At 35.7% G+C, this 22,389-nt stretch overlaps 1 protein-coding gene across 1 annotated transcript; it reads right to left on the reverse strand.

Annotated features, from left to right (window-relative positions):
* Positions 1-7,024: 7,024 nt before the first annotated feature.
* Positions 7,025-7,932, reverse strand: LOC145120461 (root allergen protein-like). Its single transcript, XM_079056285.1, has 2 exons — positions 7,689-7,932; positions 7,025-7,537 (listed from the first exon to the last, which is right to left on the reverse strand). Exons 1-2 carry the CDS (start codon positions 7,867-7,869, stop codon positions 7,242-7,244), a joined length of 477 nt encoding a protein of 158 aa, XP_078912411.1. The 5' UTR covers positions 7,870-7,932; the 3' UTR covers positions 7,025-7,241.
* Positions 7,933-22,389: the final 14,457 nt, after the last annotated feature.

The following is a 22,389-nucleotide window of genomic DNA, read 5'->3' on the forward strand; positions in this document are numbered from 1 at the left end:
AAAAAGGAAATGCCTGGAAATCAAGATGGTACAGTATAATCAACCTTTAAAATTTGAATTTCTGTTTACAATACTCATAACAACACCATAATACAAATTCAAGACATAAAGATCAAGTTCTAACAACTTTCTAAAATTCTACCATTAAATATTGCTCAAGCTCAATAAATGGAATATTTTACCTTGAGTTCAGTTAAGAGAAGCTTAATCTTTGTTTCGTATGAGTTCTCCTCAAGATTTAGCATATGGAAACGAAAAATCACCTATGAGAGCTTCTAGAATCATGTAGGGGAAGAAAAATGAGGTAACTGACTTGTTTTCCCCTGTTTTATACAAGAGGTTGTAAGTAGGTCCCCACGTCGCTCATTAAACACGTCGTCTTCCACCTCAGACTCCTTGACGTATCACGATACTTATACCCACACGTCGTGTTTTCAACATTCAGCATATATATTTCATGATTCCATACTAGTTTTACCAAATTTTCATTTAACTTAAAATGATCACAAGTTTCTCATCTTAAGTCCAATTTCTGTGAAATTTATATCCACACGAAAGTGGGAAGTAGCTTAACAAATCCATTAAGTTACTTTTGACTAAATTCTTCCAAAACTTAATCTATTAAGTCACAAATTTGGCACGTCTAAACTACAAAATTCCTATTTTTCTCTTATGGTTATTTACACCATTTAGTTACTTAGATAGCCCGAACCAACAATGCATTTCATCATAAAGATGACTTTAACATGTTTCAACCAATTAAAGAAACTAAATCTTCAACCTTTCATACTATTTACAAAAATAACAAAAATACCCCTTTTAGTCAAACTATTCATATATAGTCAACTCTTTTAAATTTTAGGGATGTTACAGATATGATGAAATGATGATAATTAACTGAAGAATGTAATCCAATAGCAGGTTTCTTGAAATTGCTTAACTAAAGTAATGTGTTGGATCGGATAGTGATCTTAATTACCCTATATGAACCAAACACACTACAAGAAAAAAGGGTATTAGCGGCGACAAAAATCGCCGCTATTGCTCACCAAAGTCGTCGCTAATAGCTTTACCGACGACACGTCGCCGCTATTGAGTCACAGCTACTGCCTCGTTGCTATTGCTCAAAAAGTCGACGCTAATGCTACGTGTCGCCGCTAATGATAATGTCGCCGCTAATGCTACGTGTCGCCGCTAATTCTCCAGTCGCCACTAATGCCCTATGTCGCCGCTATTGCCGTTTTTTATTTTTTTTAAAAGCAGCCAATCTCGGCTGTCCGAAAACCAATACAAAATAACGTTAAATGCAGAAACACCGAGACGTTAAATGCAGAAAAACGATTACATAACATCCAAGTTTTATAATACCATACATACACCAAAATAAATAACAAAATTCTTATAAATTTATGTCATACTATAAATGCTAATAAAAAATAAAACTAATACGACGTGTCATCATCCCCGCCACCGTTGTTCCATCCTATAAGCTCCACAGTTGACTCCGGATCGTTGGACATTGATCGAAGATTCTCCAACTACATGGTAAATAACAACATATGAACTTGTAAGTTAACCTATTAACTTAAACCAAACTAAAAATTACCAAATGATAAGAAAACTAACAATTACCAATTTATCTATATATCAACAAACTATCAAATTAACAAACCAACTAACATTAACCTTCTATGTTAAACCAACTATCAAACTAACAAACCAACAAACTAATAATTACCAATTTATCTACAAATACACATTACATAGGAAGTATTATAGTAATTTACTTTAAATAACATGCATACATATATTATACATATATACACTTATTTTTTATACACACATATATACAATCCAAACTGCATACAAATACATACATACATACATTATACACATATACACGTATATTTTATACATGCACATATATGAAATACACACAATTTTCACACACATATATATGAAATACACACACATATAACATATTTCACACACATATATATAAAATACACACACAAATGCACACATAAAACAAATTACAAAACTTAAAAGTAATTTATTTTTATTTTATTTTTTTATATCTATGATCCTTGTCAGTTGGTTATAAAAACTTAAAAGATATAAATAATAAAATTTCTAGGTAGCTAATCTATTCAGGAATGATGCAACTAGAGCTCTCAAATTGATATACAAATCATCAACGATCTTTGAATGAGTTTGCCATTTTTCAACTTACTAAATGAAGAAGAACAGAACATGCTTCCCTTTCCTTCTTTTAAATCATCAAGATAGACTTACCGTAATTATGACAATTATCACCCAGTCACAATAAATAGAAGTAATAGAACCTGTGGTGGCGTGTGGTGGTCCAGTGGTGGCGGTAGTGGCGGGTGGTGGTCGGGAACACAATCAACAAAACTGAAACTGTAATTTTTTTGCAATTAACCACTCCAATAAGCTTAAAATCAATGTTACAAGAGAAAATTGACCTGGAAAAGCTTGGTTTCGCCGGAAAATCCTTGGTCTCGCCGGAAAAAGCTTGGTCCTCACCGAAAAATCGTTGCCCACCAATGGTATCTTCACCCAAAATTGCTAAATGTGACAATATCCCACTCTAATCGACGAAAGTGACGAAGGAAGCGACACAGACGAGAGAAAGAAACGAGATTTACAGTGAAACAAAAGAGAAAATGGGAAAAGATCAACGTTTTTGGGGTTAAGTGCGTCGACCTTTAGCGGCGACGCCTTTACCAGCGACAATTTTGGCTTTAGCGGCGATTTCCCTCAATACCGGCGACACTTAGGAGGGAAACATTACCGCGCCATTTTTTTCGACAATTAGCGGCGACTCGGTTAGGTCTTTAGCAGCGACTTTTGTCGCCGGTATTGCTTTTATGCATTCTTCGATTATCCTCGCCGTTGGATTAGAAACACGATCGAACGGTCTTAATTTACCAGAACGTGAAAGCGCGGATCCGTGTCTACAGTCATTAGCGGCGACACCTACTTTTAGCGGCGACAATTTGATGTGTCGCCGCTAAAAGTAGGTGTCGCCGCTATTGGCGTCGCCGCTAATGATTGTATTTCTTGTAGTGACATACAAAAACCATGACAATGCATCCATAAACGGTCTTTGTACTTCCTACAATCATACATACTTATAAAGCTAGCATTTTTCCTTGAACCTCATGCATTTGAAACCCCCATAAAAATTTGCGAACACCTCATGCATTTGAAACCTCACATTCTAATGAATACCACTCAAAAGTCTCTTAATAATGATTAACAATTCAAAGGTTTTATAACTTATATAATATATTTAATAAACAATTAATGGATACTCTACTATAAAAATGTCAATCTTTTTGAGTAGACATACAAATAAAAATCACATACAAAATTTACAAAGAAAACAAGTTTAAAGTTTTTTGTGTTGGTTTGAGGGGCTTTGAACAATTTTTCGAGCCATGTTATTATGTTGAAGTTTTTAATTTGTAAGTTTGTTATATACTAATTTTTTTTTGTATTTTCTTGATTTAAGTATTCTTTTAAGAATATCATTGTATGTTGTGGTTGAATTTTTAATGTAAATTAGATTAGATTCATGTTATCGATCATATGTTACGGAAGGTGATATATATAATATTTACTTAACTATTGTATATATGTTTGTATGTTCATGTTGCTTCAAAACATTAATTAATTAAAAATCATGGATATGTCATATTATCCATATTATCCATGGAAACCTTCTTTAAAATGCAAATTGCCTATCTTATCACTTTATATTTTAGTATATGTTTAACATTTTAATTATAATAATAAGTGTTTTTAAAAGTTTCTTTCACTTATTAATAATAACAAGTGGTTTAAAATTAATAAGCAAGAATTATAAATAATAAAATCAAATTATCTATCTTATCCATTCAAGTCTCTTTTGAAATGCAAATTGTCTATCTTATCATTTTGTTATTTAGTGTATATTTCACATTTTAATAATAATATTAAGTGTTTCTTAAAAGTCTTCTTTAACTTACTATTAATAATAAGTTGTTTAAAAATAATGAATAACAATTTTAAATGATAATAACATCAAATTATAAATTACATTTAGCTATAAATAAATTGTATTTTAAATAAACATCATTATTAAAATTAGAAAATGATCGCATAAGTAAAAATATAATTAATCAATAATATTAATTGTTAAAAATAATACTAAATAGATAATTATATTTAATTCTATTAACGAGGAATGTGGGTTGATGTCAATAAATATTATTGTTCAAAATAATTGAGATTATATATATATATAAATTAGTGTAAAAATATTATCTCAAAGTTAATGTCAATAACATAACCATTTTAAACATAAATTTTTCAATATTTTAACAATATATTTTTAGTTATCACCGCGCAACGCGCGTGAATTCGTCTAGTTTACCTCATAAAGGAGCTCACTACGACTTTGTATACATTTAACTGCTTATAAAGCCTTCCCATGTCATTGGTGTTGAAGAGGCTAATTAATATGATATTTTGCACCACTGCCAACCACATGCATATTATCATTTATAATTGAAAAACTATATATGATAGAATAACGGGAAAAAAATGAATGGTAATCAATTGATCATGTAAAATTGTTTCCGAAAAATCAAGACGTGTTACTTACCTAGGTTTTGCAATAACTACATCTTATTGGATACAAGATATTATAAGCTGCCATATCTTATGGGATACCATTATGCCCCCTGCATAGCCGCTACTTGGTGTTAAATTTGTAAGTATCTTATGCTATATGAGAGTAAATAAAAATAATCATGAAAAGTCATTTATAGAACATTTTATACCTGAAAAGGAACACTAGCCATAAAATAATATTTTTTTTATGAAAACAATAATGACCGTAGTATGAGGAACAAACCCATGACTCACAATCTTCTTATAAAGATGAAATGACTTCCACAAGATTCAACCTTTACGATGCTTATGTATCAAACTGTTATAAAAAAAAGCTTTACATGGCTCTTCCATTCTCTCAAGCATTTTATCAGACACCTCATCTGATTAATCATTAAACCATTCATATAAAACCCTTTTACAAGTAATACCATTCAAACATCTTTTTACAGAAAAAACACATGAAAAAATATCAATACAAAAATGTAATGATGCTGATAACCAACTAAACAACCCCAAGAAAGTGGTTATTATTTATAATAATAATCATCGTCGAGCTTCAATTACAGAGGTTTAGACCAGTTAATTTCTTACATTTTCTTAACTTTAACCAACTCATAAATCGACATACACACATATCATATACCCAAACGCTACAATAAATTTGGTTCGAAACAAAATGAGCTATATGTAACAATGAAACAATATTTCTAATCTCATAAAAGGTGAGAATAAGGAATAGATCTGTAAAAGATATGTTGTGTATATTATGCGATAAATAATAAATATTATTATCAAGTTAACAAAATACCGATATTTATGTCCATGATTTTACATTTTTTAGGGATTATCATTTTTCTTTTTGAATTTGTGAAAGCAAGAAATGATAAAGCGATAATTAGAAAAAGTAATTGGAATGAGTGGAAAAATCAAAACCTGATGTATAGAATAAGAACACTTGGCAACAATTATTTACTTATTTATTAGCAAAGTTATATTATATATAAATATACATTTAAATATTTACTCCAACTCTATGTCGAGTTGTCGTCTGTCGACCTTTATTACTTTATAATATTAGCTAGTGTTTGGAAAAAATAAAGCCGCGTTTGAATTATTCATTTCATTTTAAATTATGTGAGCTTGGTAATATGTTTGAATAATTCAATGCATCTATGGATAATGCTAATTGTAGGTAAGATATCTCCGGTTTTCTTAATAATCAATTAATTAAAAAACTAAAACTAGGGTGTTCACTATCAAATTGATTTATAAACTTTAGAAAATCTCCAAGAATCTACAATCCTTGTTATACATTTTTAGGTCGACTAATATAATAATAAGTAAAAACATGAAGTATAATCACATAAATATGAGAAATATCCTACGGCAATTATATATGATGTTTTAGTTTAAAACTTATTTGGATTAATATTATTAAACATTGTATCCTTTTCATTTAAAAAACACACCATAAATTACTAAATTGATTTTGATATTATAAACTATAAATATACTCTATATCATATGAAAGTTCACATCAATGAAAATATTATTTAATTATTCGCCGCATGACGACTTTCAGCATAATAAAATTGTTACAAAATTTATTTGAACGGTATAACCAAATACAACTTGTGGGCCACTGTTACAATTAGCAATCTAATATATTATTGCTACACTCTAATTATCGTCCAAGTGACATTAAGATTCAGTCAATTAAATTTATTGTGTACGAAGTTGCGACGTTAACAATTTATAATTAATAAAAAGGTTGTCTTTGATCAATTTTGAGATCTTGTTGAGGAATCGTGAATAAGCGTGGAATTTATCATCATATATGAAACAATATTCTCTCCAAGTATATATGACTTTTGATCGTCTCTGTGCTTTGTCTTATCTTCAGGATACAATTTCGAGTTTTGACTTAAACGATTTCACTAATAAGGACATCGACCCTCCTAAACCCCACCGTGTATTGGTTAATACAGTTTTCAGTAAAATTGTCCAAGACATTGAAATACATTTCGACATAACTATTTCGACATAACTATTAAGAAAGAAAACAATTTTTGAGTGTATATGGGCATCCCATGGCCATGATTTTCTTATGTTATTCATATTGTGGTGGTGCTAACCTGAAATATCCCTTTGTCCCATAAGCAAGTGTTGATACCGTAAGTGAAATACATTTCGACAAAGAGTAGCCATATCTTAAAAGCAAGTAGCAAGATGAAAATAAGCCAATCCAAAGGTGACATGAATTCTATCTTAAAACTTGAGGTGAGACAAATTAGCCTAATTAAGGAAGAGAATAATTATTCTGGAAATCAAACATCAAACATAATTAAATTACGTGTGGTTTTTGTTAATTTATTGTAATATCAAAGGCAAACAACTTACAAAAACGATACAACCGGACTAATGTCCATTAATATAGTTGACGATCGAACGCAAGAAGTAAAAGAAAAACCATGCATATATATATTCTTTTCTCTTATGGGCACTGACAAACCAAACCGTCTTATTGAAGCAAAACATGTGGATCCCATAAATATGACTCAGTACGCTTCAGGATGAGCAATGGCGTAGGCTTCAAACCCCTTAAAGCTCTTCTTAAATCCTTCTTTCATAAGGTTGATAGTCTCCTCAGGTACGGTATTGTCGCCTTTGCAGGTCAACACCACTGTGTGCTTGTATACGGCTCCTCCATCAGAAGAAGGTACAAACTTTACATGATGATTGGCAGATTCTACTATGCCCATTAAGACATCACCTTCATAGATGGTGTATGCTGAGCTATAGTTGCTTGCATCAACTGCATCAACCTTGTGCTTTGAGCTTGTGAATGGGACAGCTGTGCATGGGTTGTAGAATTGTTAGGGAGTAATAAGTGACAAATTTACTGACATTAAAAAGATCATTTACATTTTCTGATAAGTTAATTCGATATCAAAACAAACAAAAATCAAATAGTTACTTATGTAATTAATGGTGAAGGAACTTACCATCACCGTATGTAATCTTTTTGATCGTTCCAACACCACCATCACCTTGGATGATATCGACGGCTTTGTATGTTTCAGGTTCAAGTTTAGGTGCAAGAGTATCGAAGTCACTAAAGACCTTGAAAAGTTTGGAAGCAGGATATGAGGAAGCAACCTCGACCTCTACAGTAATAACAGCCATTTTAAGTTATCTTTGGAGAATATATAAGAAGATGAATGATTTATGTTGTAATGAAATATGCGTTAAGATGGTGGTATTTATAGGGTCGGAGGGTCGGAATACGAGAGAATTACAAAAATATAATCCGCATTCCATTCTTGACTTAGTGCACATGGATAACTTTATAAGCTAATTAAGGATTTACACATTATATAAAGTATACGATTACCAGTTCTGGGATAGGTGAATACTGATTTTATTATTATTTTAATAAATTTATTTACGCTTTAAAAAAAAATTATTGCGCTTCAATAAATAAAGTTGTTGTTAGTGCAGTGGCTTTACGGCTATATGTTGAAAACTTGAACCTCAGCGATGGAATTTGAATCTCCTCACTCTACAACTTTTTTTATTTTTTGTTTATCCATGGCAGATTCCACATTTTAGGATTTATATTTTTTACCATAATTTTAATTCTTTTTCAAATCCAGTCCCATGTTTAATTTGTTTTCATTTTAGGACCATTTCATTTTTTTAATTTCAGTCCAAATCTTTTTTTTTTCTTTTTCTTATTACCATAGCAGCCTCCAGCTTTCAGATTTTACATTTTGGCCTTATTTTAAAAAAAAAATTATCTCGTGTGCAAATTTAGTACAACTTTTTTTTTTCTATTATAAAAATTTCTTCAAATTTTATCTACAATTTGTTTTTTTATGTTATTTATAAGTTGTTTTAATAGAAATATTTGTTTGTAAAAGTTATTTACATTTTTTACAAGTTTTTTTACAAGTTGTCTAAAAAAGTATATTTTTTACGTACCTACTTTTTAGTAAAATTATTTCTTTAAGTTTTTAAAAGTAGATCTTTTAAAGAATTACAATTATATAGATTTTTTTAAATGTTATTATAGTTATTTTATGTGTTTTTTTATTAAAAATTTTATATTTATATATGATATTTAGAACTTAATTTTTTGGAAAATTTTGTTTTTAAATTTTTTTTATATTATCTTCTTTTTATAAGTCGCTTTAAAAAATATATTCTTTGACGTAATTATATTACGAATATTTTTATCAAGATTTTACCATTTATATATGATATTTAGAACTTTTTTTAAAAATTTTTTAAAAAAATTATATTATATATATATATATTTTTTACAAATCACTTAAAAATAGATTTTTTTTACATAATTATATTTTTATATAACTTTCTTTCAAATTTTATATTTCATATTTACGTATGAAGTTATTAAAAACAATTCGTTTATACATTGTTTAACGAATTAAATTCAAACTTATTATTTCTAGAGTTTTTCATTAACTTTTATTTACAACTTTGTTTTTTTTATAACTAATTTTTAAAAAAGTTCTGTTCGTTAAAATTATTTTTCATTTTTTTAAATTAATTTTACAAATTTATCGAAACTTTGTGTACAAAATTTTCTATTTTACTTAAAAAATTTGGTTTTAATGTTCATTAAAATTTGGTTTCTAAGTTTTTCCCATATAAATCTTTTGAAGTCTAACGAAACATTAATAAAAGTACATACTTTTAAAAAAAATAATACATTGTTGTAAACAACAAGAAATGAAAAAGCTAGACTATCAAATCAATTATGCTATGTTGTTATTTCAAAACTCTATCATCTTATTTATGTGTAGTTTTCTGACGACATATGTTTAGTTTTCTATGCGGTATACAAAAAGTACGTTGCTATTGTTTTCCTTTAATCCTTCCTAGGGTTCTAGTTGCATCCATACTTGTAATACAGTAATAATAATAATTATTATTATTATCGGACAAAATTGCAAAAATTGTCCTTTTGTTATTTAACGTGGATAAAGGACCAAACATTTAAAAAGTTATAAATTTGTTCATTTTTCACTAGTTTCATTGTGAAATTGGTCCCTCTTAAAATTAAAATGAATATTTTGCCCTTACGAATTATTTTTTACATTTTTTATTATTGATTTAAAAGCTAATACATTTACAATAGAAAATAAACCCACTCCTTACATCCCAACCCATCCTACTTTCCCCTCCACCACGTTCGACCACCATCGTCAGTCCACCACTAGATCGGTGCCTCATCTTTAGCCTCTGCCATCGGAAACAAAGTTACAAATGCCTATTTCACCTTGAAATCGAAGTTAAACACACCTCAACCCTATACATATGTTCTTCTCCATATCCGACATCACTGTCATCGACCCTTCCCTCCTCCTCCGGTTGTCTTCTTAGACGATAACCACCACTCTCCCTCACTTCAAATGGAAATAAAAATGAAACCCAAAATGTCTACAACTCAAGAAAAACTAAAATTACATGGCTAAGTATACCTATGCAAAAAAATAAGTTAAAATTATCATTCATTGATCTGATTCTCGCAATCTAGTTTGTCCCCTTGTTTAGCCGATGAACCCTCAACGAAACGATAGAAAAAGGGGCGAGTCTTGGATTCGGGTCTCGAATTTGATGCCACCATAAGCCACCGTCATCGTCATATCTTCCACTAAGAGCCACCAACATCAGAAACCTTGATGCAATTTGACACCATCAGACACCACCATCTTCATCTCTACTACCAAGATCTACTAGCATCTCTGTCACCAAGTGTTGTGATTTTCAGATCTCAAGAAAGGGAAGGAGTGGGTATCGACTTTATTGAGGGGGTCTGGTTCGATTTTGTGACATCCCAAAATTTAGGTCTAAAACTGTAGACAGTCAATCTCTTTGTAATTTGATTTATTGAGTTTTAGTGCATCTTTTGTAAAATAAATAATTTCATTTAAACTATTATGAGATATAAAGTGGTATCTTACTTCTATTTGTGGAAAATCTTAAGCGAATCAAACAACACAAACTGCAACCCTAGTTAATACATCTAAAAAACTAAAAATTCGAATTAAGTAGTTGTGAGCAAAGAAAACATTCTACTCTCATAGTACATATTCCCCTGCTTCCAAAAATATAAAGAATGTCCAAAAAGGAGTTCGTATGCAAAAGATACGACAATTATAACAAAACAAACCAGTAAAACACTGATTTTCTTTAAACTACTAAAACTGAATCGATCCGTTGAGCCACTTGCACACCGCAAATGGAAATTCCAAGAGCGTTTTTGGACTCAGACTATGGTATAATATTTAATTTCATACTCGAATTATTTTTCACGAAAATATTTGCAAAAGTCGAAAAATATAACGTTTCGGGTCATTTAGATGCGAAACTTAAAATGCGATTTCTCGGAGTTCTACAAATCGAAAAATTAATCTGTTTGGGTTTTTGGAATCCTTGAACTCAGCTTTATCATACGACACTTTTGAAAAATAATATTAGATGTCGGGATTTCGATACACCAAATTAGGGTTGTTTTGGGACTCTTTGCTAAATATCACATCACGTTGGGCCCACATGTGCTTGAAAGAGATGAAAAATCTAATCTTTGGCTCTTCTTTTCTCTTGCCCACGTGGGATACTCCTTCCCCCTCTCCTTAGTTGAGTGCACTCTTGCATGAATGTACAAAGCATGGGGTTTATGTGTGTTGGACTTCCTATCAAAGCATGGTGGTGCATGACTTGTGAGGGGCTTCCTTCACTATAAATAAAAGGCATTAGCCTCTCATTCTTCACACAAATTCATCAGCAACATCAGTCCTTCATCCTCTTTTCATTTCTTCTTCTTTTTTTGGCAAGAAAAGCCCCACCGGAGCAACCCCATTTCCACCATAAACCATCGCCAGCCACCACCATTTCCTTGTTGTTTCGCCGATCAACAACCCTCCCAAACACCCCCACGACCTGCTAACTACCTCCCCTCTCCTTCCCTATCGACGCAACTGCCAACAGGAAAGAATCGAAGGCAGTAGGAGGCTGCTAACGCAACTCCGCCACCCTCTTCAATCATCCACCACCTCCTGCTTGCCGGTGCCACGGTAAGTTTCAACCACCACCATTTTTCTATTTCCTTCCGTTCATTCGTGATCAGACCAGGCCAAGAGACCCAATCGCTTTGTGTTTCTTTGTTCTTTCCTATGAACGTGATCGGGGAGAGATTGAGACTCCTCCAAACCTTGAATTAAAATAAACACATTAGTCCCATCCTAGGAAATTGTTGACAAAATAAGTCCCAATCTCAAACCTTTATACTTCTAAACCACTTCAGCCCCTCCTTTGGTTTATTATAAACAAATTAGTCCCATTCAATTATTTTAACAAATCATACCTATAATTTATTTAAGATACAAAACAGCCCCACACTTATTAAATAATATCAAAACTTCCCCTTTGGTTAAATATGTAAGAAAAATAGTCTCGATGGTTCGTTTTAAAAGCGTCAAGTTGCGGTTTCTCACGTCAAGTTTCTTGAAATAAACTGACAATCACACATTAAGGTGAGTGTTATAGCCCCTCTTTAAGTTTTATACGCTTTGGGGGAGAATGCATATGGATATATTGATTGATGCAAAACATATATAAAATGTTATTATTTTATGTGAAAAATACTTACAAACCTTAACTAGTTTATGAAATGCTATTTTGACAAATACATATGATGTACACATAAACTAGGCATACATTTGATACACATATGTGATGTTTTTTTTTAAATGAAAGAATTAGTAAAAAACATATGCCATTTTACTACAAAACCCTATGATTTATGTGACAATACATGCCCTAAAACTTTATAGCATTTCAATGATTCAACTATTACCATGCATGCACATTTATATGTTTAAATATATAAAGTTTATACATGTACTTATGATCATTACTTTGAGATGTACCTCTTTATAAAATCGAGTACCTTACTCTATACATACATACCAGATATGCTCGGCTTTTATAAACACTATAGAATTCATTATGCCTAGTAACTTATCCACTTATAAGTTAGGGCTAAGAGCTATTCACATACCTTAGTTAAGGGTTTTATAGTGAGACACTATTCATTAGCTAAGTCTAAACACTTAGCATATCCACACTACTATAACCGTTAACCCCCTGAGCGAGATAAGTATATATAGATATATGCGGAGTTGACATCCCCACCTGTGGTTTCTAGCTACAACCTCGACCGATCAATCAAAACGGGTGATAAGTATTTCCTATCGTTACTATGACATACAATGAAGCATTGTAGGTGTACATTCCGTTACATAGCTCGGTTATAGGACTCACTATAAACATTAACTAGAATCTATATCTCTTACAACAAATCATGGGCTTGGTTTCTTTCAAAACTATTTTAAGTATGGATTTACTTATGCAAATATACATTTTGGTTTTCAAAGTTTATTCAAAGACTCTTTACAAACACAAATTTAAGTATGGTTGTACTTACAAAGAAAATACTTTTTACACATTTTAAAAGTATCATTACTGTTGATAGTAGAAAACCTATAACTCTCACCAACCTTGTGTTGACCCTCAAAACTACATGTATTCTCGGGGAATCAGTAATCAAGCATTCAGATGACGGATAGTCATTGATTTCAGGCAATCTAGTTTACTAGTTTTTGTTATGTCTGCCTACCTATTTAAGGCAATTCATGTACTATACTATTATCTATAAGAACCATGTATTCATATATCACGAAAGAATACAAATGTTATTTTCTTTATTGTTGTACTTGTGCTATATATTCATTTTACATGTGATCTATGAACTAAGTCGCATAACCCGACATGGTACGCCGCCTCGGCCGGGGGTGTGTCAGGTTGATATCATAGCTAAATTGGCTATTGAGAACTCGTATCCTCAAAAGAGGAATACAACTATAACAAGAATCTCCTAATAAAAGTATTATTATTAATTACACTACTTCTTGACTACTTAAGAGATGAGGTATGTGGTTTCAAGGCCGCTTAGGTTGCTGAATTTCAGAACAACTATATGCTAAAATGATCCTGCCCTCCGGTGTTTCTTGTATGGCCCTTATTCTACTTGGTAGTCTTGGATTACAAAATAAAAACTAATAATAATACTTCAAACCTCACCAAAAATAATATATAAGAGTTATATATATATATATATATATATATATATATATATATATATATATATATACTCTGACCCGCGATGAGAACACTTAATAAAATTCTAAACATCCCTTCAACTAAAACTACCAACTCAACCTTTTAGGTCAAATGCCTCGACTAAGGGTAGTACCGTACATAAGGCATACCACAAATAAACTTGGAATGCATACCTATGTTATTTATGGTCGGGCCGGTGCACAACCAACCTTGAGAAATGAGTTTGACAGACTACAACAGTTGAGAGTTTTAGAGATTGAAGAGTTTTAGAGATTGAAGAGTTTGACAGACTACAACAGTTGAGAGTTTTATGTAGATGGCAGATTTACCCGATGACCATCTAGCCTGGATGGATACTACTGACCCCAATGAGCTTCATGAGGTTCCGATACCGTAGGCAGGAGACCCATACTTCCCTGAGGGCACTCCACTAGCACCAGCTAGCCTTCAGGAAGAGGAGGAGGATCCCTTAGAGGACGAGGAAGATGATGATCCAGAGGAAGTTGAGGAATCTGATGACGAGGGCATTCTACACGATGCCTAAGAGATAGACAATGACGGTCCCATAGAGGATGAGGAGGGCCTTACTAACGAGGAACCTGCCCCTCCTACTCCAGTATCCTCTCCACCCAGGCCATAGTATCAGCCCTACCGTCATCATGACAATGGTCCTTCTCTGATGAGGACCCCGAGGATGAGCATTCTATCGCCCTGAAAGTACTTTGTAATGGAGGAAAATATGTGGTGATTACCAATCTATAACCCACTAAACTTTATTTCCAATGCAATGTCATCAAGTACCTTTACAAACTAGACAAAGGGAAATCTTTTCCCCAATTTCAAGAGTTTACGAGCTATGTACATATTTGCAACTATTCCTTGATTACCATAAAAGATCTAAAGACCGCAAATGTCCAATATTCGGTGGTAATAAGGTTGAATATTACGTTACCTAAATAGATTCCACAACTTTCATTTTAGTGTTAAGAAGAAAGTTGGTTAAATAATTTGTTTTGGAAATTGATTTTACATCTTTCATTCTACGGTAACCGTCTGATACCTTAAAATTATTCCTTTAACTTTCTGTGTTCCATGAATTTATAAAACTCCCTACCTTCTTCAAATTATCAATCCTCCCTTTCCGTTCTTGTTCTACGTCCATTCAAAAACCCATTATTGATACATTAGAACAAACATCACAACAACACTAGAAAAAAAAAACTTATTGGAAATGCAATCAAGAAGTGAGTAGATCTAGGTAGCTCCTCATTATTTCTCTTTATATTTCTCTCTCTCTCTCTCTCTCTCTCTCTCTCTCTCTTCCTTTCTCTCTTTTATTCCTATCTCTTAAATTTTATTTATTTTATTTATATAAAATTAGTGATGTGGAGTAGTAGGTATCTCTTAATATGAATAAGGATATAATGAATCTAACGTGCCGCTTTGGTGTTAGTAATCACATTGTGGGGCATATCTAATAGCCTAAACCAAGTTGATATCGCTTTCTTGGTCAAAAATCGGATGGAGAGAGATAAAAAAATGCTTTTATATGTATTTGTCATGTTTATTACTAGGGCCGGTCCTGAGGAATCAAATGCACAGGGCTAGTCGAAAAAAAGGCCCATAGACCCTAACATGTAACGCATTAACTTTATAAATTATATAAACTAATGTTTTTTTTAATAAATTACTATTAGTTGATATCAACACATTATCAACTTTTTGATACCTTTAGAAAAGTATCACATGCTCCATGATTTGCTTTTCTTTGTTCCAAGCTTTAGATTGCTACTCGTCATCCGCTTGTAGGAACATACCAAACCTAGTATATTTGGGCCAAATGTACTATATGGTTAGGTCTCTAGGGATAGGATTTATGTGACGAATTCCCCATCTATCATTTCTTACGTTATGTTCATTGTTCAATATAAGGAAAATACAACACAACTAAGAGATTTCTAAAACTTAATTAATCTTTTGCACAAACGAGTGATCCAAAGTGAATTAATATCCTACCTTTTTGGATGGAACAGCAAGTTGTGATCTTTTTCATATTGATTACAATCCTATTCCCAATCAAAATCACATCATTCAACATCAAACATGATGCAAGACCATTGTATTAAACGGAGCTTCAAGTATTTAACAAAACCAACCAGTTCGATATAACTTCCTAGAACTTATCCTATCAATTTGTGGTTGTATTCATTAAAAAAAAGTAGATTTGTAAGCTTTTTTTTTCTTTTTTTTTTTGTGATGAAGACGAAACAAAAAAAAAAGAGATGTAGTAAAAGGAAAGAAAACACCACTCACCACCAATAATTGAAACAGAAAATAGAATCAAACATCGTTTTACTCAACTGAATACTAGTGATTATAGTGATTTCCGATTCAACTATTCAAGGTTTCCCACTAAAACAAAAACCCAATTTCTGATTCAAGGTTGCTAAACAAGAACAAAATGAAAAGTAGAAAACTATATCGAAATCTCATTGATTCGCAGATTTATGTCTTCAAAAGGCACAATTGGAAGTTCGCTGATTTGTCAGCCTCTTTTCTCATTTAGAGCTTAATACATCAAGGTCTCATGTCCAAAGTCAGATCCAAGCCCCAAAAAGTGCTCAAAACTAAAAACCCTAACTACTTAGCCATTAAGACCTTATAACTCATGCATGGAAGAGAAGAAATGATCAAGACCACATTTTTATGCATTTAAACACCTTAAAATGTATGGACTGGTTTTGAGGTTCTGGATCCAGTTGATGCCAAACGGTGATGAGATTCTGGATCTAAAGAGTCCTACTTCTCCAAGCTAGCCTTCTCTTCTTCCTCTCTCATTCAAGGTGACCAAAACACATACACAAATCTCAATAACGTTGAAAAGTGGATTAGGGTTTGTGAATGATGAAATGAGGGTTGGAGGCTGGTAAGGGAGTGAGCCCTTAAAGGTTAATGTTGTTTATATAGGGTCTAAACCCTAAAAATTAGGGCTTGTGGCTCACCCATGTACGCCCCGCGTACGCTAGGAGTACCCCCCGCACACGTGAGCCTGACACAATAATTACAAAATGCCATTGTGGGCCATTTTGCAAGCTTTCTCATGCACAAGGGCTAAAATGCAATATCTCTACATACTTAGGGTTAAAATTGAAAATACCTCATCATCAGAATGTTACAATTCTCCCCCACTTAAACTTAACTCCGTCCCCAAAGTCCGCTGTTGTGAATAACTTCGAGTAATGCTCCCGCATCTCAAATGTGGGTTCCCAAGTCCATTTGGAACCCTTCTGATGCTGCCAATGAACTTTGACTAATGATACCACTTTGTTGCGCAGAGCCTTCGTCTTACGATCCAAGATCACCACCGGCCTCTCAATGTAATTCAGGCGATCATCAACCTGAACATCCTCCAAAGGAACGACTATTGAATCATCAGCTACACACTTCTGAAGCTAAGACACATGGAAGACGTTGTGGATATGGCTAAGCTCTTTAGGAAAATCCAATCTTCATGTTACCTAGCCAACCCTGGCTATCACCCGAAATGGCCCAATATATCGGGGCCCTAACTTGCCCCTCTTCCTGAAGCGTATTACACCCTTCCAATTTGATACCTTCAGTAAACCCATTTCTCCGACGTGGAACTCCAAGTCAGATCGCCTCTTGTCGGCATAACTCTTCTGCCGACTCTAAGCTGTCTAAAGTCTCCGTATGATCCGTTGGATAAGCTCTGTCGTCTGAAGGACTACTTCAGTACTTCCCATGACCCTATGACCAACATCTCCCCAACACACTGGGTGCGACACTTCCTCCCATAGAGGAGCTCGTAAGGTGGTGCACCGATACTAGAGTGGTAACTGGTTGTACAAGAACTCAACTAAAGGAAGGTATGAGTCCCAGCTCCCACCAAAATCAATTACATAAGCTCTCAGCATGTCCTAAAGTTTCTAAATGGTATGCTCACTCTGACCGTCCGCCTGCGGATGATAAGCAGTGTTGACATGCAACCTCGTACCCAGTTCCTCATGGAACTTCTGCCAGAAACGGGATGTGAACCTAACATCACAATCGGATAAAATGGAGACTGGAATACCATGTCAAGCAACGATCTCGCGAACATACAAATCGGGAAATTTCTCGGCCGAGGAGCTCTCACGGATCGCTAACAAGTGGGCACTCTTGGTCAACCAATCCACTATCACCCAAATTACATCATAACCCTTAGCCGTCTGAGGTAGCTTGGTGATGAAATCCATAGTAATATGCTCCCATTTCCACATGCGAACCTCCAGTGGTTGCAACTTGCCAAGTGGTCTCCGGTATTCGGCCTTGACCATCCGACAGGTCAAGCACCTCTCAACATACCATGATATCTCCCTCTTCATGCACGACCACCAGTAGCTAAGTCTCAAATATCGGTACATCTTGGTGGCTACAGGGTGTATTTAAAACCTAGACTTGTGTGCATCCTCCAACACAGTCTGTCTCACCCCTCCAATGTGTGACACCCAAACTCGTCCATACAGGGTTAATAATCCACGATTGTCAGTAACAAACCTGCCAATCTCGCCCCTGAGCCTCTCTTGCTTACAATTTTCCTCCTTGATTCTCTCGACCTAAGCCTCCCTAATCAAATCCAACAATGGCAAAACAATCAAAATCCTCATCCATCGACCTCCATTCGCACAACTAGCCACCGGGATGATATATGATCTCACAGTCATAATCCTTAACCACATCTAGCCACCTACGTTGTCTCATGTTCAAGTTCGGCTTGTCCATAAGATACCTCAAACTCTTGTGATATGTGTAGATAGTACACCAAACCCCATACAAGTAGTGCTGCCAAATCTTGAGAGCAAACACTACTGCCCCCCAACTGCAAATCATGAGTCGGATAACGGACCTCGTGTCGCTTCAGCTGCCAAGAAACATAAGCAATAACACTTCCACGCTGCATAAGCATTGTGCGTAAACCGATGATGGATGCGACACAAAACACCACAAAATCCTCAATACCCTCGGGGAGGGTCAACACTGGGGCCTCACACAATCTCTGTCTCAGAGTCTCAAATTCCACCTGCTGCTCAGGGCCCCACTGGAAATCCAGGCCCTTCCTTGTCAGACGAGTGAGGGGTGCTACAATCTTATAGAAATATCGAATAAATCTCTGATAATATCCTGCTAAACCCAAGAAACTCTTGATCTCCGAGGGTGATTTCGGAACCACCCACTGCATCACAGCCTCAATCTTGGAGGGATCGACCAAAATCTCGTTTTGTTGATGAGATTCCCTAAGAACTGGACCTCTCGTAACCAAAACTCACACTTTGAGAACTTAACATACGACCGTTCTCACCTCAAAACTCCCATAAGCTCTAGAAGGTGCTCCTCATGCTATTCCTTGTCTTGAAATACACCAATATATCATTGATAAAAACAATGACTTATCAATCGAGCATCGGCCTGCATTCCCGATTCATCAAATCCATAAAGGCCTCAGGCGCATTAGTGAACACAAATGTCATCACCACGAACTCGTAATGACCATAATGAGTTCGAAATGCGGTCTTCTCCATATCCTACTCTATGACCCTCATCTGATGATACCCTGACCTCAAGTTGACCTTGGAGAACCAAGATGCACCCTGTAATTGATCGAAGAGGTCATCAATCTGTGGAAGGGGATAACGGTTCTTCACTGTCAGCTTGTTCAACTCCTAGTAATCCATGCATATCCGATGTGAACCATCCTTTTCCTTGACGAACAAAATCGGTGCTCCCCATGACGAACTGCTCTGTCTGATAAACTGCTTGCCCAACAGTTCCTGAAGTTGAGAGGACAACTCCTGCATCTCAGGTGGTGCCAAACGGTACAACACCTTAGCAATAGTGGCCACACCTGGAACCAAAACAATCTTGAACTCGACCTGCCTCTCCACAGGCACACCAGGCAACTCCTTAGGGAACACATCCTTAAAGTCTCTAACCACTGGCACCTCTGAAATCGAAACTTGTTTCCCAACTCAGGTATCGACCATATAAGCAAGATAACCCATATATTCGTGATTAATATACTGTCGAGCTATGGAAGCAGAACAAAAGGCTGATCCCAATCTGGTACCCTCTCCATAAATAACCATTTCTACCCAACTTAGGGTTCGAACTATCACCCACTGACCCTCACAATCGATCATATCCCCGAATCTACTCAACCAAACGATCCCTATGATCACACACACGTCTCCCATAAGAATTAGATCAATCGAGTAAGGCACCCCAAAAATCCCCAAAACATAATCCCGAAAACACCCGATGCAGAAATCCTGTGTTCTTTGGTGATAGAAACCCGCAACGGACACTCTAACTCTCCAAGGGTCATATCAAAAACCCTACTAAAATATTGAGATACAAAGGACCGAATTGCGCCCGAGTCTAATAACACAAGAGCAAGCAAAGAATTCACTAAGAAGTTACCTATCAGAAGCATAAACATAAGCATACCATAAAATAATTGACAGGATAATAAATGCAAACATACCAGTAACGACGTCTAACACCGCACTGGCCTCCTCTGCTGTGAGCTGAAAAGTGCGACCTCGAGCCCTCGGGGGCTTCGCCCTACCCTGGCGCCCATCGGTGATCCTCAAAGTAACTGGCGCTGGAGACTATGTCGGACCCGCAGTGAGTAAAGGACAATTGGCCTTAATATGGCTAACCTGCTCACAATGATAACATATCCTGATGCTCGGTGCGGGGACCTACTGCCGACAATCCTTGGAATAATGCCCCTCCTTGCCACATTTGTGGCACCCAAAAGAAGATCGATAAGAACCATCATGAACCTTGTCGCACTTGCCACTAGTGTGGCCACTCAGACCCCTAGATCTCACATCAGCTGCCTTGAACCGCATAGCCATAGGCTGCGCCTACTCCGGAGTCTACCTCCTATCCCTAGCATAGAGCTCCATCTTAATCTCCTGCCTCCTCACGTCCTACTAAGCTCCACAATGACGGATGTCCATCTTGAGCATGCTCAAGTACTAGGACATATGAGCTTGCTCAGAAGCATCAAACTCACGACAAAACAGATCCCTCTCAATAAACATATTGGTGATCTCAGTCACCGACTCGGTCCCCTGCCTCAAATCCAAATACTCCTAGGCCATTCTCTTCCTCTCAACCAATGTAACATATCTCGTGCGAAACATCTCAAAGAACTCCTCCCATGACACAGCCGCCCTCTACTCCAGAGTGTATAAGCTAGTAACCAACCTCCACTAATCCTTCGCCCCCAACCAGAGAAGGTTCAGGGTGTACTTGACCTTCTAGTTAGCTGGGAAGGAGCAAATAAAGAAACATCCCTCAACAGCGGAGAACCACCTCATCGCAATGATCGGATCCTGAACTCCATCGAACAATGGGGGCTTCATATTATCGAAATCCCGGTACTGGAAGGCACTCTCTGTAACGTCCCAAATTTCGAGTCCAAAAATTTCATTTCAATTCACTGATTATGAAAGCATTCATAAGAAAATCACATAAATATATCATGTCTGAAAACCCAAGTCATAAAATAACATCATGTCAGAGTACAATCGCAGAATATCTCAAGTGCGGAAATCAATGCGAGTGTGTATGATGTGCTGCTACCGCGCCGGCTCCTTCCCCTTCGCGGAAGAGGTACCTGAAACCAAAACTATAAACTTTAAGCACGAAGCTTAGTGAGTTCCCCCATCGTACCACATACCATGCAATCATATAGCGTACCTACTGTCAGGCAATTCTGGGGTGCCCGACCTACCCGGTACGGCCATTCTGGGGTGCCGACCTACCCGTGTCAAGCCATTCTGGGGTGCGGACCTACCCGTGTCAAGCCATTCTGGGGTGCCCGACCTACCCGGTACGGCCATTCTGGGGTGCCGACCTACCCGTGTCAAGCCATTTTGGGGGTGCTGACCTACCCGTGTCAAGCCATTCTGGGGTGCTGACCTACCCATCGGTCCTAACAACCGACCCTCGGGGACTATTCCACCCCCTACTGCTACTATCATATATATCATAACATAAACATACTATCAGACATATCTGGGGTGTCCAAACTACCATTCGGTCCTAACAACCGAACTTGGAGACTATTCCCCTCCTACTACCACTATCACATATAACATATCATGCCAGCATATAAACATATCATCACATACTGTCAGACATATCTGGGGCGCCTGACCTACCCTTCGGTCCTAACAACCGAACTCTACTACTATATAACATATCATGCCATCATATAACATATCAGGTAGTAGCAAACCTAGATGATATCACAAAGACAATCATCTAACATACAACTCCTACTGGGGGGCCGGCATTGTGGCCGTAGACCCACCGCTACTGGAAGGTAACTCACCTCAAACGAGTAGTTGCTGATAATCTGTGCGGGGAATCCCTGAAAGCTGCTGCTCCGAAAATCCTCCGGCTGCAATCCCCACAAAACAC

Source organism: Lactuca virosa, chromosome 6 (genome assembly GCF_052849685.1).
Source record: "Lactuca virosa cultivar CGN04683 chromosome 6, Lactuca_virosa_CGN04683_v6, whole genome shotgun sequence".
NCBI lineage: Eukaryota > Viridiplantae > Streptophyta > Magnoliopsida > Asterales > Asteraceae > Lactuca > Lactuca virosa.

What these genes read in the sequence shown, in the direction of transcription:
- LOC145120461 (XM_079056285.1), bottom strand. Translation starts at nt 7,869, where the DNA reads ATGGCTGTTATTACTGTAGAGGTCGAGGTTGCTTCCTCATATCCTGCT. An exon ending in AAAGATTACATACGGTGATG is followed by an intron (nt 7,538 to 7,688) that starts GTAAGTTCCTTC and finishes ACCCATGCACAG; the next exon opens with CTGTCCCATTCACAAGCTCA.